Below are 16,248 nucleotides of genomic sequence, written 5' to 3'. Positions count from 1 at the left end.
GCTGCCATCTTCTACATATAATATAAACAACACTGACTTTGAGGGAAAAGACCAAACTTATGTTGATCCAAGAAACCCAACTGAACTTTGGCTTTAGGCAAATGCATCACTATATCTGAAAAAGTAAAAAGAAACATTATGCTTATTTTTTTTCTGTCTCCACATGTCAACATGTTTCTTTTGGTTGAATAGAGGCTGGTTCTGCTGTTGATGTGTGTCTTGTGAGGTAGCACCAATGTACCCTGTTTGCTCCAGTGCTTGGCTTTTTCTTGACCTCATTCACCCCTGCTGCGTGTCCATTCGTCTGCTCTTTGGGGTGTCTTACCTGTCATTATTTAGCTAAAGGGAGGGAGTGTGCAGAGCCGAGGAGCCCGAGGTGAGGACGACAGACTGGGCAGGCCGCTGTGGCCCAGCCTGGTCCGACTCACTCATCAGTGAGCACAGTTCCCAAACCTCTCTGACAGATCAGAATAGAAAGCATGCACCACATCATAGCTGTGATTCACTCCAGCCCCAAGTCCAAGCATGCCCAGAAGACCCTCAGCACTCTTAATCATCGTGTGTATATGTGTGTTTGCGTGTGTGTTGTTTAAGGAAGTGAGTGAGACAGACAGGGAATGAATGAACTTGTTTGCATATGACAGTGCTTCTATAAAAGTTGCCTGGGTGTTTTCTGTATGTCAGAAAGAGTAAACAGCATCCTAACAGGCCCTCAAAATGTCTCCTGAGAGCACAGCACTGTACGCGTCTCATGTGCTCGCTGCAGTTTTCGGCTCATATTTGAGCGAGGATGATATTTATTCATGTGCGGCGACTGAAATTTCTGAGTCTTATTCTGCACAGTTAAAATGTGCAGTCAAGGGCATAACTACATGAGTGAAAATGTCATGCAACTGTAGGGATACTAGATGCAAAGCACGTGCGGAGGTCACTTGGCCACATTTGCATATAACAATGTGCCAAAAATAATCAAATTAATATTCATTTGCTCACACCAAAAACATAGACATCCAGACTGGGATTCTTGCCTGTAATATATCCAAATCACATTTAAAAGAATAGAAAAAGTAAATCATATAATCCATTACCTTGTTTTGAAGTGAAATAACAATAGCTTAAGGTCATGCCATGAACTTTCCTTAATCACCTGCTCGTTACTTTCCACTTTACTTTCAGGTCCCAGCTGTAATAAACTGAGCAGACTCAGCCAACATCCTGAGGAGTGAAGTGTAAAGTGTGTGCCTGCGTAATCTGACAGAACTTATTTAGAATGCAGGTCTTTACTAAAGCTGTGCCTGAAGCAGCTGCCTGGTCCTGTCTTCACACTTAACAGGAGCATTTGTACGTATTCTCATACAGTAACAACCCCGTACACACATGCCGACGGAAACACACACACACGCATATACATGTGTATCTATTTTATGCAGAAATTACCGTATAAATAAAGACATAATATTCATGTATTACTATGCAAAAAATGCAGTTGTGATAGAAAAAAAAAATGCATGAACGTGCAGCGCTGCAAGTCAGTGTGGGATAAGATCCTGGAGATTAGCTTCACAGTAATGAAATTCAGTGGAACACAGGGTATGTTTCCTCTGTTGTCATTTCTGTGTAAGGGCAGGAAAACAAATAACTCCATTTGATGCTGGAAGAGTTTTTCATTTGTCAGCTATTATCAAAGTCCCACAGCAAAAACTCCAGCATAAAGAGGCCCAGGGTAGATCACAGGCCCATTTGGGTAGGGAATCCAGGAGAAAGCCATTAGAGGAGCTTCACTGGAGAACTAGCCTTTCCTCCCACTGGCTTCACATCAGGCCACAAAATTGTGCAGAGCACCCACTGTGCACCCACTGTGCATCCACGCATCCACGCACAGCAACATGTGAAGTGGCCCCGTTTGGGAAATGTTTACCATGAACTATTCAGTTTTGTAAATTAGGCTTCTCTAAAAATAGTTAACATTAGAATACAGTCGTTCAGATTTTCTAACATTTTCAGAATACTTAAATATATGCATCTGTATATATTTAGATACACACACACGCACATTTGGAATTTAGAGTACTTCACATTTCTAGAATGGGAACAAAAGAAAAGATTGCTGTTTGGTAGATATTTTTTTGCACCCTGATTTTTTCCCTCAGTGTTTCACTTTGCATATTCCTCGTCCTGATTTGCATTCAGTTTTTGACCCAGGCAGTAATCTACAGTGACTCCCCCATAAGCCTCTGGCACATTGGGGAGATGTTATAAGCTGTGACAAAAGACGAGAAGCACTAGAGCAAAGTGAAGGTAGCAGGGGATAGTCTCCTGATTAGCTGAACGTGTCCCTAAATTCACTCTCACTTATAGAGATTCATATTAATCATAGCTGCTTTTTTGAAGTCTTCCTTGAGTCAAAGTGCTTTCCACTGTTTGGGTTACACTTTAAACTACTTTTTATTTGTATTATTCACAGAGGTGATGGCTATTGTTGCACAAATATACAGAAGAGAAATTCAGCAGTAGAAATATTTACCTTAGACACCATGTTGGACAAACACGTTTCTTTACATAGTAATATTATAGGTTTATGAGCTGCTACAGAAGCAATTCGAGGGTCTGCATTATGGGGCGCCGTTTGTAAACTGAAACATGCCGAAATTAACGGCAACATTTTTCCACATTTAGCTCTAAATCAAATAGGATTTGTTCATTCAAACTTTCAGATATTTTACAGGACACTTAAAAATTGTGATATGTAAGACAGGTTAACCATTTTGACCTAGCCTCCAGAGCATGATCTGAATCTGTAGCAAAACTGCATGCTCTGTTTGCCTCTGAGCTTTGAGCTATGAAATATTTGCTGTGTCATGAGAACAAATAATGAAACAGCAAAATCTTTGGGAATCCACCATTTCAGATGTCTCAGAGTGTTTCCATTAAACTCACATCTTTCCCAGGTGCAGTGCATAAATGCATGCTCAGTATGCAAGCAGCAGTGCAGCTTGCGTGCATGGGCAAAATGACATGTTGGATCCTTAAAAGTAAATTGGTAAACAAGTTCATTTTAGCAAGGTTCGTATTCATATTGGGAAAATGGAGCCCGATTAGCATACATGCAGAGAGGCTTTGCATGCTTGACATCCTCTCAGCCCCTCTGCTGGAAATAGCCATGCACACAACATCCTCTGATTACATTGATATGTAGATTCATGCATCTGCAAAGATTAGTTATTCATTAATGTATTTGCTGTGAATTCTCGTGTGAGTGTACCTCAGCCAGGAGTCTGGGGCAAGCCAAATGCATCTAAGGAAAAATGTCACAAATGATCACACAAAATCCACAGAAAAAAAAATGCAGGTTCAGTGACCCCACAATAGAATACATCCAATAGGGCGCTGTGATTAAGAAAATCCTTTGGCACTGGGGTTAAAAACAGAGGAAGTATAAACATAATTATCAGCCTTTTCATCTTCAACGCAGAATTGTTTTTTCTTGCTCAAAGTGGGCTATGAGGATTAATCATTGCCGTCTGTGTGAGTTTAAAAGCGGTAGCGTTCTGTCATCCTTTCATAAAAGCATCATGGATCACCAGTTTTCTTCTTCAGTGTCCTCTCTTGCAGCCACACTGCAAGCACTTTTTAACTTTAAAAATAGGCTCACGACAGAGAGTGCCAAGGAATGCTAAATAACAAGCAATGTCCCCTTGCTCAGATCTGTCCACAAAATGGAGCCGATCAGCACAGAGACGCCGTGCTCCACATGACAAAAGAAATAAAAAATAAAAAAATACTATCATGTCTTTAAATGCTGTCTACTTCAAATAATGTGTGCAGTATTCTTCAAAAACCCTTTAAATACTGAGTCACAGAGGGTCGTACAGTATCGTCCTCACTAGACTTTGGCGGCATTTCCTTTATCTGCTTGTTAAGACCAAAAAGAGAAAATTGCCTGATTAGCAGGGAGAATAATTAAGAAGAGGCTGTTTAGGGAGTCAGCACCAATTTCTTCATCAGAGGAAGAAATGCTAAAATAGATGTTATGCTGAAACAGGAAGAACACAGATGAGCTGTTAGTGCTTTATAGACAGATCTATGCACAAATGGCCACCACAATGGAAATTTGTGATCTAATCAAAATCTTATTGAGTCATATTTTTAATATATATTTTTTGGTGAAATAGATTCGACAGAGGGATCATTTTTCTAGATGTCACAATGATGAAGTCACCTGAATGGGCAATATGGCCGAGATTCCTTTGCAAAAGATGGAAAAAAGAAGTCAAGAAAAAGGTCAACTGCTATGTTGGAAAACAAAAATGTCTCGATTTTGGACCATAGCCACAACCCCACCCTAACACAAAAATCCCATTATTTTTTCTTTTTCTTTTTTAAACATTTTGCTGGAAGCATTGGTAATGCAATAAAACATTATAAAGTTATATCTGTCACTGGGGAAACTGCAGAAATTGCCTGCCCTAACCAAAAGCTAATTGTGTTCTGCTAGACTAATAAAGAGCTTCTTCTTCCTGTCCTCCTCTGCCAAAAAATGATGATGCATCTCTCTTTTGGACAGAAGACATCAGTTTGGGTTGTCTCAGTGGTGACTGGTTTTCATAGGTAATGATGTTAAATTGCACAACTGGGAATAAAGGAGGCTACTAAGTCATCCATCAGTGGCTAGTTCATATGAGCTGCGATTAGAGGCATTATTCAAACCCTAGTCCAGTCAAACACATAGCTTTCTGTCCCTGACCTGCCTCTTTTTCTCTCTTTGCTCTCTCGCTCTCTTTCTTACACACACACACACGCACATGCACACACGCACAGTTTGCCATGAGCTACTACAGGGGACAAGTCATTCTTTTATCCACGGCGAGTCATTGTTGTGGTGTCAGCTGGTGCTGTCTCTTTTATCACACTGGAAGCTAATGGAAGCAGCAACTGTGGTAGGTGGGGGAGAAGATGCAGGCGCGCACGCACACATGCACACACGCACACATAAATACACAAGGAGCCGTAAGAGGTTGGGGAGATGGGGCGGGTGGGGATGCCAGGCCCCGGGGCAAGAGTTGTTTTGTGGTGATGTTTTTCTTGCTTGCTGAGGCCTCTCTATCAGCTTGTGTTTCTGACACTCAGTAAACCACAAGGAAGGGCTTCAGTCAATTTTGCTTTTGATGTGTAATTGCTTTTTATTTATTTTTTGACTGTAATGATGTTTAATTTTACCTCCATGGTAGGGTTGGATGTCATCTTCACCCAAAGCTACCAAGGCAGTCTTATTCTATTTTACACGTCCCACCTGGTCTCATTCTAAAATAAACAAAAGATGAATGCAGCTACACAACACACCAAGCCCCCACCAAATCCCTCCATGTAATTTTATTGGTTTCACACTTTCTTATATCTTTTGACTAGAAATGCTCTATGGACAGGGTTTATTTACAAGCGAGGGAACAACAGCCAATTACTGCAGGAAGAGTCAGTGCAGGATATTTTTATTTTTTTTATTTTTTTGATAGGATATTTGGAGTTGACCTAATTTTCTGGTAACAGTGTTACCAGAAGCACTATTTCGTTCTGCTTGTTTAAAAACAAATGCTATAAGGGACATATGCCAGGCGTGTGTTGTATTTATATTTTCTATAACTCTTTATTTTTTCAGTCTTTTTCTGTTTGTATAACATAACAATCGTGCTTTATCATGTGACACCATTTAGATACATATCATGTTTATATTATGTTTTACATTAGGCAGTGAGACAGTTAAAAATATACAAAACAATATTGTTTTTTACTAGACATAGGTTCTATTTTTAATATAATCGTCAGCATCTTCATTGTCATCATCATCATCATCATCATCATTTCGTATATTTCTGTAAGATATGTGCTTTAGCTTCTGTGATCAAAATATTATTGCAGAAAACAGCAACTCCATTTTTTCAACATTTAGACAATAACTTCCAATGTATTACAGACATTCACAGTTACATGTTTTACACAGTACAGTTTTACAACAAACTTCCAGAGAAAACTGTGGTAGATTAACTTTATACAAAATTCACAGGACATGAACTGTAGCCATTTCACATTTTCGCTCAGTTGTTTTGCTTTTCAAAGTAAACATGTGCTGTTCAACCAGATGCCTTTCACAGTAGCTGCCATAGAAGCAAACTAACATTGTCTTGACACACCATGGCAAAACTCTGGGAAAATTAAAGCTTATGCTTTTTCGGTAGTAAAGCAAAGACAACATCAACAAAAAGAGAAACAGACCACTTGCTTAATGGCCTGCACTTATACACCTACATATGTATTGCTGAATACATATTGATCAAACTATATTTGATCAAGACACACAAAGAAAAAAAAACATGACTGTACTTAAACACAGAGTTGGTCCAGTTTTTTTTGTGCTAGCATACAAAGTGGTATTTTGTACTTCTGCCCAGTCATGTAAACAGACTATGGCTTAGTTGGAATTGGTGTACTGGCTTAAGGCCTACTCTGTTTCTCTTCTTTTGTTTGTCAGGAGACATTTCAGCAGTATTTCGCTGATGTTCCTGAGGAAAGCATGCAAAACGTAAACAGGATTGACTGTCAGCATTAAGGGATAGTCGATGTTTGTAAATCGCTTTTCGAACCCTGTGCTTTTTATTATTATCATCATCATTATTATTATTGTACTTCTTTGTACCCTGTGCTTTACCAACCGAATACTTAATAGCATAGTTTTTGCTTTTGTCTGCCTATTGATTTTGGTCCTCCATCACAACACATATAGTATAAAACATCCTAAAAATAATTCTAAAAATGTTTTGATCACATAAAAGTTTTCTCTCTCTTTTTTTTTACTGAAAAAAAGAAGGAAAAATAACAGTCTCTCTCACACACATAATCTTTTGCAACAAATACTGGATCGCTCCAGAGCTCCTTAACATGAACTTCTTATTGGCATTGTGCTTACTCAGAGCTCCCCGTTTGCCTTGTGGCCATGTTTTACCTCACAGAGAGCAACATTTGGAAAAGAGACAACTGTGTGAGGTTTAGAAAACATCCACAAAAAAAAAAGGAAAATTGACGCCATCCTTTGCACTCTTCAATGATGTCAATTTTGTTCACTACTTCATCTACTATATTCACATGGAATTTACTTGATTCATGAAGATATTCAACAAATCTCTAATCTATATCTCTAAGTTTTTTTTTTTTCTCACAGTATTACACAGTATGTTTACATTTTTTTTTTTACCCAGAATTATACTTGTATTTGTGGACACTAACAGTCTTTGATATTGTTTTCGGAATGTAAACCAACAATAGGACATCGTTGGCTTGGTTTTACAAATGCAGAAAAAAAATTAACATGGTTTGAAAATCTGTTTTGATCACATATTGCCCCTGGAGGTAGGTGAATCAATTATAATCTTGGAAGTCCTTTGTAATGTTCTCTTTTGTCTACATGCTCCATGAGGGTTTCTTTGTTGTCTACACGTTGGCCTCGGCATTGGTCAGGTTAGAGGTCGGGCTTGTTGGGTTCGGGGGGCTGACGGGCTCTGCTGGGCTAGTTGGGTTGGGTGGTGGGCTGGTTGGGCTAACTGTTGTGGTGGGAGGGTTAGCCGGACCAGTTGCGGTAGTGGTGGTGGTGGTGATAGTGGTGGAAGGACTTGTCACAGGATTCACAGGGCTAGAGGTGCTGGCTGGATTAGCTGGTGGAGGGGCCGGGTTAGCAGGTGTCACTGGGCTGGTTGAGTTGACAGGAGCTGGACTGGTGGGGCTGGCAGTGTTCGCAGGAGCTGGGTTGGCAGGGCTGGCAGCACTGGTTGGATTGGCAGGGCTGGACAGGTTAGCGGTGTTGGTTTCCACTTGCTGCTCTGGTCCATTCTCCTGAGGTCGCCTGACAACTGCAGGGGGCTGAAGCATTATCCGAAGTCGCTGGGAGCGGAACACGTGGTGAAAATAATTACATAAGAGAAAGAAGATACTAGGTTACAGAGTGAAGCTAAAAACCTATAAATAAAAGCTGGCAAAATCTGTGCTGTTTACCCAGTGACCCAACAACAGATGATTTCCTTCTTACCTCTTTGTAAGTGCCCTTGAGCCCGAGATACATGTAGATCATATATCCTGGTATGAGAATCATGGAGGACAGCGCCATGAGCCAGCCTACTCCCTGACCCCAGCTTGGGAACACATAGTCTCCCATTGTGAGAGGAACCATTTGTACGGCGCTGAACAAGAACACCCCCTGTGGGAGACATGAAACCCTTTATGCATCCTGACACCACTGACTACAGGCAGCGCTGTCTTAGCCTGACATGGCTGCAGGCAGGTAATATTGACTTTATTTATTGTTTCATTTTTCATGTCGTGACTTTAGATGTACTGTTCTGTTAGTTCGGAGGACTCACTGCGACAATGAGAGGGGTGAATACAACCCAGCACAACTTCCACCATATGCAAGGCTTGTAGCCAATCATCTCCTGGATGTTGTCATAGAACTTGTTCACACCTGCGAGACAAATGAATCTATGATCAAAATATTCATATCCAATTTATTTCAATTTGCCCCTGGTCTGCCATGCATGATGATGAGGATGGTGGGGTGGAACACATGAGTGCTCGTGACCTTGAGGCTGAACGTCGCTTGAAGTTGTGCAAATATCTCTGGATGCACCTGAGGCTTTCAGCCGTTCACATATTAGACTTTTTTTTTTTGCAAACCTATTTTAAAATTGTAAAAAAAAAAATGCTTATTTTGTTTCTCTTGCTATGTTTAATGAAACATTCCTGATACACACCGTAGCACCAGGATATGGAGATGCATTCAAAGAAGACCAAGAACAGCAGGGACATTCCACTGGCAGAGTAGTAGTCGAACAGTTTGAACACATAGATTCCTCCCTGGTTACAGAGAAATTGATAGGTGTTATTGAAAACTTTATGTGCAAATATACTCTGGTGCTGTAATCAATTAAAGCCACTGATTAAAATACAAATTGCCTTTTGCATAGTACATAGATGCACATGTTTTACTTGTATCTTTTAATAATTTTTCTCCTTTCTTTCACTAATTTGTTTAACCTAAGGCCATGAATAGTCAGTGGTAATATGAGAAAGGCGCCCTGCTGTACCTGCGTGATGTTTGAAAGTCCAATCACATAGGACACCAGACAGACAACCGCGATGAAGAGCTCTCGTCTACCTCTAAGAACTCTGGGAAACTCATCCACCAGAGCAGTGATGAAGCCTTCAACAGTGCAGAACTGAAGGACAGAGTCATAGAAACAGCATTAGGGATAAGTATGAATACTAGCACTTTTTTCCACTTTGCTGCTTTTATATTCTTTAATGTGGGTGTTTTTAAAAGAATGGATTTCCACGTTTTGCAGAGATTTGCAGTTGTGTAGCAAAATGCATTCTTTAACAGAGAACCTTTATTTAACTGGTTAGATTAACAAAGAACCGCGGTGTGCAGCAAACCATGGGACAAAATCACTAGTGTGATCTTCTGAATGACCAAGCATTCACTTCTTGGATGCCATTTTGGTAATAGCCCTTGTATGCAAAAGCACTGTTGATATGACATTTAGAATAGGGTTAAAATTAGTCTTTTACTTTGAAGTGCTGATGCTCATGGGCATTGTGTAACTGCATATATGGTGTTCAAATTGCTCTAGCTTTATTCAAACTGAGCTATCATATATTAAGAGAAAAAACACACGCACACGTAAAGGGACCTGCAGGCAAATGGAGGTGATAAAGTTGCATTAAAAATACTTGACAGCCAATGTCAAAGCCCAGCTATATCTGTCCACAAGAAGCAAATTGCATGCTTATCATGCAGAGAGCAGGGGTGAGCTGCATGACATGTACCTGCATTTAAAATATTTAGGTCAGCCCATGAGCAGATCATCTCCAAGCCCCTTACCTGGCTGTCTATTCCCAGCATGAGCAGCATGGAGAAGAACAGAATGGCCCAGAGAGGGGAGACGGGCAATTGGGTTACAGCCTCCGGATAGGCCAGAAAAGCTAAGCCAGGACCTGGTTGGAAAACAGGAAAAATCATATTTCGTCAGGGTTCCTCTCACAGTATTCTGATAACGAGATGCATACATATTCACACAGAAGTGTTGACTGATGCTGTTCATCAGTGAGCATCAATGACAGTGCAGCTTTTTTGTGCAGACGCAGAATCATTACAGAAGAAAACAATCTGTAGTTACCTGAAGCTGCTACATCAGCAATGGGTTTCTTTGTCACATGTGACATGAAGCCAACAATAGAGAAGATTACAAAGCCAGCAAACATGCTGGTACACGAGTTGATGCAGCACACAATGATGGAGTCTCTGGGGAGAGGAAATGTAAAATACAGCTTGTGTCAAAGACTTAAATTGACTAATTCTTGTGCTTCTTAACTGATCTTCTCTGAAAAACCTCAAAATGAGGTCATCATTGTTATCTGTTTCTTTTCATTGTAGTGTTTTATATATAAGCAATATTTATTAATTGTGAATGATATAAATATATTTCCATTCAAAAGCTCACGTCAAACATTACCATTGTCACATTTTTATAGATATAGATGTTGTAGAAAGCTAGATCCATTTGAATCAAGGGCACAAAATACACAAAATGAATGCAACTATTTTTATGTAACTGATTGTTTATGTGACCCAGAACCATGGGGCTGCTGGAGAAAACAGGCTTTGCAATAATAGTACCTTTTTTCCTCCAGCACACACACCAACAGAAAGAAGCTGCCTTAGATTTTTATTATATTCATGCCAGGAACTGACATTTATAACCTCCTTTTAAAGGCTTCCACCAAGTAAGATCGAATTGGATTAAGTTATCTTATAAAGTAGCAACAATTTAATTACTTCTATCTTCAGGTATTGCAATTTACTCTCAGATATTAAATTGAGCAGCAGTCTTTGTCGTTGTCTCAAAGATTACATCCTGTTCATGAATCATCACCAGTCTTACCTGTAAACATTATTATTGAAAGGGTTATAACTGCCTAGAGCTATAAGTGACCCCAATCCCAATCCGTAGGAAAAAAAGATCTGGGTAGCTGCATCGAGCCATACCTGACAAAAGGAGAAAATAACTGCGTGAGGCCGTCGTCTGCTCACTCAGGCATGCAGTACATGGGTATGAATCATGTAATAATATGTCATTACCTCAGATTCTTTGAGCTTTTCAAAGTCAGGGGTGATATAGAACAAAATTCCTTCTCTAGCTCCAGGTAGAGTCACCCCACGGATGAAGAGAATAAACAGCATGAAGTAAGGATACGTGGCTGAGAAGTAAACGACCTGAAAATGTAAGACCATTATCAGCAGGGTAACATCGCTGCATTTTAACAATATATATGATCCATAGATTTATACATTTTCATGAGATCTGTAAAGTTTCTGTAGCTTTTCCGAACAACAACAACAACAACAACAACAAAAAGCAAATGAAACTTCACTTACAACTGGCCTGTCTGTGTCTCTGAATTTCTCATACAGTGTAAGATATGTGTGTGCAAAGCATGGGGCGGTGGGGGATGGGGTATTTTGTGACCAAACCAAATATTATTTTCCATGGTCATGTGATAAACCACACTTTCAAAATGTGGCACCACAAGAGAGGGAATCTGCCCCAAGTGAAGAGGAAAGATAAAGCCAGATTCTTGCAAGCGGCTGTTTGTTGCTCTACCTATCACAAATCCACACGCAGGATAGAGGAAGTGTCAGGAGAAGCAGAATTAGAGGAGCCACCATAAGGCAGAGCAGGATTAGTGAACATGAGTTTATGCTAACTCCTCTCCTATTTTGAAACAAATCTGGACGATACTGATTGCAATTTGAATGATTGATGAGCTGATATTAAAGTGATAAATATTGCATAGCTCACATAGTGTTCCACTTTGGGAATCAGCATAGCATCAGAGGTCTTGGGTAACCAAATCTATCAAACATCTTACCTTTCCTGTCCAGCCAACCCCTTTCCAAATACAGAAGTACACGAGGACCCAGGCAATAGCTAGCGTTATTGCCAGTGGCACTCGAAGCTGGCCTGGTTTTTCCAAGCCATCAGTCATTTGATGCATGTTGCGCCTATAAGTCAGAGGAAGCAACAATAAGACTATTATACACACACAGGGAAATAACCATGCAGCAGAGGAGGCTGTCTTTTATGTAGCTCGGGGAAGCATGCAGGACAGTTTAAAGCGCTGCTGTTGTGAAAAGCAAGAGAAAGCAGTCAATATCTTACTCCCAAAACTCCACCACTGCACTGGTGAGATTGGTGGTGTCTGCAATGCTGTAGTTTGTATAACATCTCTCTGTGTTCCATTCATTGTTACATGAGCTCCATGGAAGTTCCTGAAAAATAGAAATTTGCGATTTCTTTCTCCATGACAAATTTAGGGATTACCAGTTTCTTGCAGATATTGCAGGCTATGTTCCCAATGAACAACCTTGCTCTTATCTTGCCTTCAGCTTTAAATGAAACACACTGTATAATACTTACAGTGGTGAAGGAGTTGTACAGGTAGTAAATGGCCCAAGCAATGATTATAATGTAGTAAATGTTGAGCCAGAAGGACAGAACAGCCGCTGCAAGGCCCACACCTGTCACAGAAAAATGAATTAGCCACTATACAACTATTATTGGATTTGAGTGTGGCCTCCACATATAGTGATGGCCATACTTATTTCTTATAAGCATCAACATCATAAATATTCATGCTTTTTTCAGCAAAGTAAATATTTTCTTTTGATAATCCTGGTTACCTATAACTATTCTGTTCATATACCTTTAAACATAGGAGCCAGTTTCCACACACCAAGCCCTCCAATTGAGGTGTATTGACCGAGGGAGCATTCCAACAGGAACAAGGGGACCCCAGCAAATATAAGGGTCAAAAAATAGGGAATTAAGAAGGCTCCTGGATGGACAAAAGGAGATTACGTTATGCACTTATGAGTTATCAATTTTAGGCTAAAATTGCCCCGAGTAAATTAATTACATGAGGATGATTTAATTCTTTTTATGTTATCAGCACGATCACTTTGGTCAGCTCGACTATGTGTATCGTAGAACTGAATGATACATGCTGTTAAATTAGCTGTGAAAATAATCTTTACCTCCACCGTTTTTTCCACAGAGATAGGGAAATCTCCATACGTTTCCCAGTCCAATTGCATAACCCACACACGACAGAAGAAAATCAAATTTCCCCCTCCATGTTTCTCTATCAGGCACCTCCTTTTTCTGCTTTTCGGGTTTCACGTCCAGTGACTTGGGTTTGTCATTATTAGTGGCCACCTCATTCAGTTCTGTGACTTGTCCATCCGTTTTGGTGCCGTTCGTCGCCATGTCTCTGGATTTGGCAGAGGTCCTGGCAGTCGGACGGGAGACTTCAGCACCAGTCCACGTAGACAGCAGCTTCGCGGTTTTTCGACCTAACCCCTGGACCAAATGTCTGGAGATGAAGCCTGTGCGCACAAGGCTCGTCAGTCGTCGTTAACCTGTAATAGAGTAGGCTAATTGATTGTCTCTTCAAGGGAGCGCAGAAAATGTGGTTATTTAATAAGCAAATATGGACATGTTATACTCCCGGCAGATGTAATAAAAGAATGGAAATCAAATATAAACACTGTTTATCTCTGATGTATGAATATGAAAACGCAGACTAACGAACCTCCCGATCATTTGGCACCCTGAAGAAAAAATTTCCATCTATGTCAGACTCAACAAACAACCATCGAGGGCAAAGTCATGCTGACTTGCCCCAGAACTAAAACACAGACGGTAGATTGCACATAAATTAACAGCATTCAAAGCCAGACCAGCAGACATGGAAGCCTAAACAATGTTTGCAATTAATTATCCAGCAAATATTATTAAAAGATACCGAAAAAATATTTATAAAAAAAGCAAACAAACTTGGACTCAAATTACAGGATCCAAAACATACACATAAGCGCAAGACGCACCGTAGCGATAGCAAATAGCCTATGAGATTTAAGCACAGCGAAGTCCACCAATTACCACCTACAGATTCTTAACAGTTAACCACGTAAAGAGCTGAAAGCAGCAGGGATACAAAATAAACCTCTCAAACAAACTCGAATGCAAAACGCATTGTAGGGACAAAGGGATGTCCAATGCGTAAAAGCTTTACGCACCAGGCTGCACAAATTCCTACCCCAATCTACCCGAATAATTGAGAACCTTGCGCGTTATTAAACGCATGAAATCGCGTCCTCTCCACACTTGCAACATCCAAATGACTGGCATGCAGCAATCAATAGACCATTTAATTGGATACAGCGCGTAGGTTCAGAGATCATCGTGCAATTTACATGAATCCCAGCTACATGTCGCTAGCCCTATTCACAGTTTAATCATTACCACATGATAAGAAAAATAATATAAATAAAAATATTAACCATGCTTTAACCAGCCTCGTTTGTATAGGTGTTCAAACACGTACACACGCTCAGACAGACGCAAGAATTCAGCACCCAGTTTACTCACAGTGAATCTGTGATCTGTGCCGCCGAGGATACGCTGCCTGCCACAAATCTCGGAACGAGGTATCCGTAGATTCCTCCTGTGGGTGAAGTTGTAAACTCCCAATATTTCTTGAAACATCAATAGATTTTACTTCCATTAAAAGACTTAAAGGGACCATGCAGCGTTAGAGGGGTCCAAGCAGGAGCTGTCCAGCGGGGAGCAGTGCTGAAGACCAGGAGGATGAAGAGGAGGAGGAGGAGGCTGAATCAACACGGGCAGCAGCCGCTTCGCCTTGTGCGACTAACATCAACAACCAGAGACTCAACTCCCATCTACACAGCCTCAATGTCATCTCAAAGTCGCCCCCCCCACTCATCCTCCTCATCCTCATCTATAGGCTGCACTGACATCGCACTTGCAGCCTGTTTGTTTTTAATATTTCAAACGATTTCCTCCTTACATTTTAATTAATGCTGTCAAATAGGTAATCACATTTTTTTCTTTTTTCTTTTTTTTTTTCCAAACAAGAAGAGCAACTTTGTAAAACATTTCCTGAAATAAAGATTTCCCATTCACAATTATTCCTCATTTTAAAGCGTTAAACTGCTATTATTTTAGGGGCTTAAAAAAGTATTTTATTCAGGTGGCAAAATTAGATTTTGGGATCTTCTGCTCCTGGCTACACAAAATATGACCCCCCCTCCACGCACAGATACACACGAAAGAACCCCCCCCGCACTAATAAATCGAGGTGCAAAATGGAAACATATGGGGGCTAATATAAGCAACATTATCTGCTCCAAACGCGTGTATTTGGAAGGGGAGGCCAGTTACCGGCTGTCTGCAAATCTGGCAAATTGTGATAAAGGGAGCCCGTCAATAAAGGGAGGGAACATTGGCTGGTTGTCTAACTCTGCCTGTAATCGTCCAAAGCCCGACGTCTTCCACAAATGGGGGGACGATATGAGAAGAATAAACACGTGGACTATAAGCTCGCAATTAAAAAAAAAAAAGACTAAAAAAGGAAAAGGAAAACACTTAAAGATAAAAAAAAAAAATGCTTTGGGGGAACTATTAAACACGTGTAACAGCGAAGAATGGATCCACTCGTAGTAGGTTTTTAATTTTTCTTTATTCTTGCTTCTAAAGAAAACCTTCTGGAAGTAGAAGACAGGAACGAAACACATCTTTGTGGAACAGCTTGTGAATTTAAAGTGCAAAGGTAAGTAAATTACATAAATATAGGCCCACTTGTTTGATTTACTTCAATTTTTAGAACAACTTTCTTTTCTTTAGCTTAGCTATTTTTCTTGCGTGATCAGTGATGTCACGTTGGCTTATCCTGCCTGTCCTTTGAGTAACTTGAAGGCTTTGTAGTTTGCCTCCATGCTTGTAGTTTGCTTTCATACTCTACACGTGCTGACTGCTATCACTTAGTTCCCTGCTGCAGAATTTGAAAAATGTTTCATGTGACAGAACTGAGGTGGAGGGAATACAAGCTGACTGTGGAGCAAACTGCTGGAAATGCTCTGGCAGAGAGATCAGGAGCAGAGACTCCAGTGTGAATGTTCCTATCACAGGCTGAGAGGGCACCAGATGGCAAACCAATGAGGGGTGAACTAATCTACTAAATGATACCACATTAAATGCAGCATTTAAAATCCCATCTGGGTTGCCGTCCCTGCGGACATGGAGTGTGAAACATGACACATATTTATACACCTGCTGATGGAGCACA

At 40.4% G+C, this 16,248-nt stretch overlaps 1 protein-coding gene across 2 annotated transcripts; it reads right to left on the bottom strand.

Moving 5' to 3' along the window:
* Positions 1 to 5,616: 5,616 nt before the first annotated feature.
* Positions 5,617 to 14,786, bottom strand: slc6a1a (solute carrier family 6 member 1a). Of its 2 annotated transcripts, none has more exons than XM_031753734.2 (15): positions 14,532 to 14,786; positions 13,136 to 13,519; positions 12,805 to 12,936; positions 12,519 to 12,619; positions 12,261 to 12,370; positions 11,971 to 12,103; positions 11,180 to 11,314; positions 10,983 to 11,086; positions 10,218 to 10,342; positions 9,923 to 10,035; positions 9,126 to 9,257; positions 8,793 to 8,895; positions 8,403 to 8,503; positions 8,072 to 8,239; positions 5,617 to 7,926 (listed from the first exon to the last, which is right to left on the bottom strand). In XM_031753734.2, exons 2-15 carry the CDS (start codon positions 13,365 to 13,367, stop codon positions 7,480 to 7,482), a joined length of 2,136 nt encoding a protein of 711 aa, XP_031609594.1. In that variant the 5' UTR covers positions 13,368 to 13,519; positions 14,532 to 14,786; the 3' UTR covers positions 5,617 to 7,479. The 2 variants fall into 2 exon arrangements, with proteins under 2 accessions (XP_031609594.1, XP_039459952.1); XM_039604018.1 differs by lacking the exon at positions 14,532 to 14,786 and adding an exon at positions 13,988 to 14,051.
* Between the last annotated feature and the right edge of the window lie 1,462 nt (positions 14,787 to 16,248).

The sequence above is a fragment of the Oreochromis aureus genome, linkage group 20 (assembly GCF_013358895.1).
Source record: "Oreochromis aureus strain Israel breed Guangdong linkage group 20, ZZ_aureus, whole genome shotgun sequence".
Lineage (NCBI taxonomy): Eukaryota > Metazoa > Chordata > Actinopteri > Cichliformes > Cichlidae > Oreochromis > Oreochromis aureus.
The sequence above is the reverse complement of the archived record's forward strand: the minus strand, read 5'-3'. Positions and strand labels throughout refer to the sequence as shown.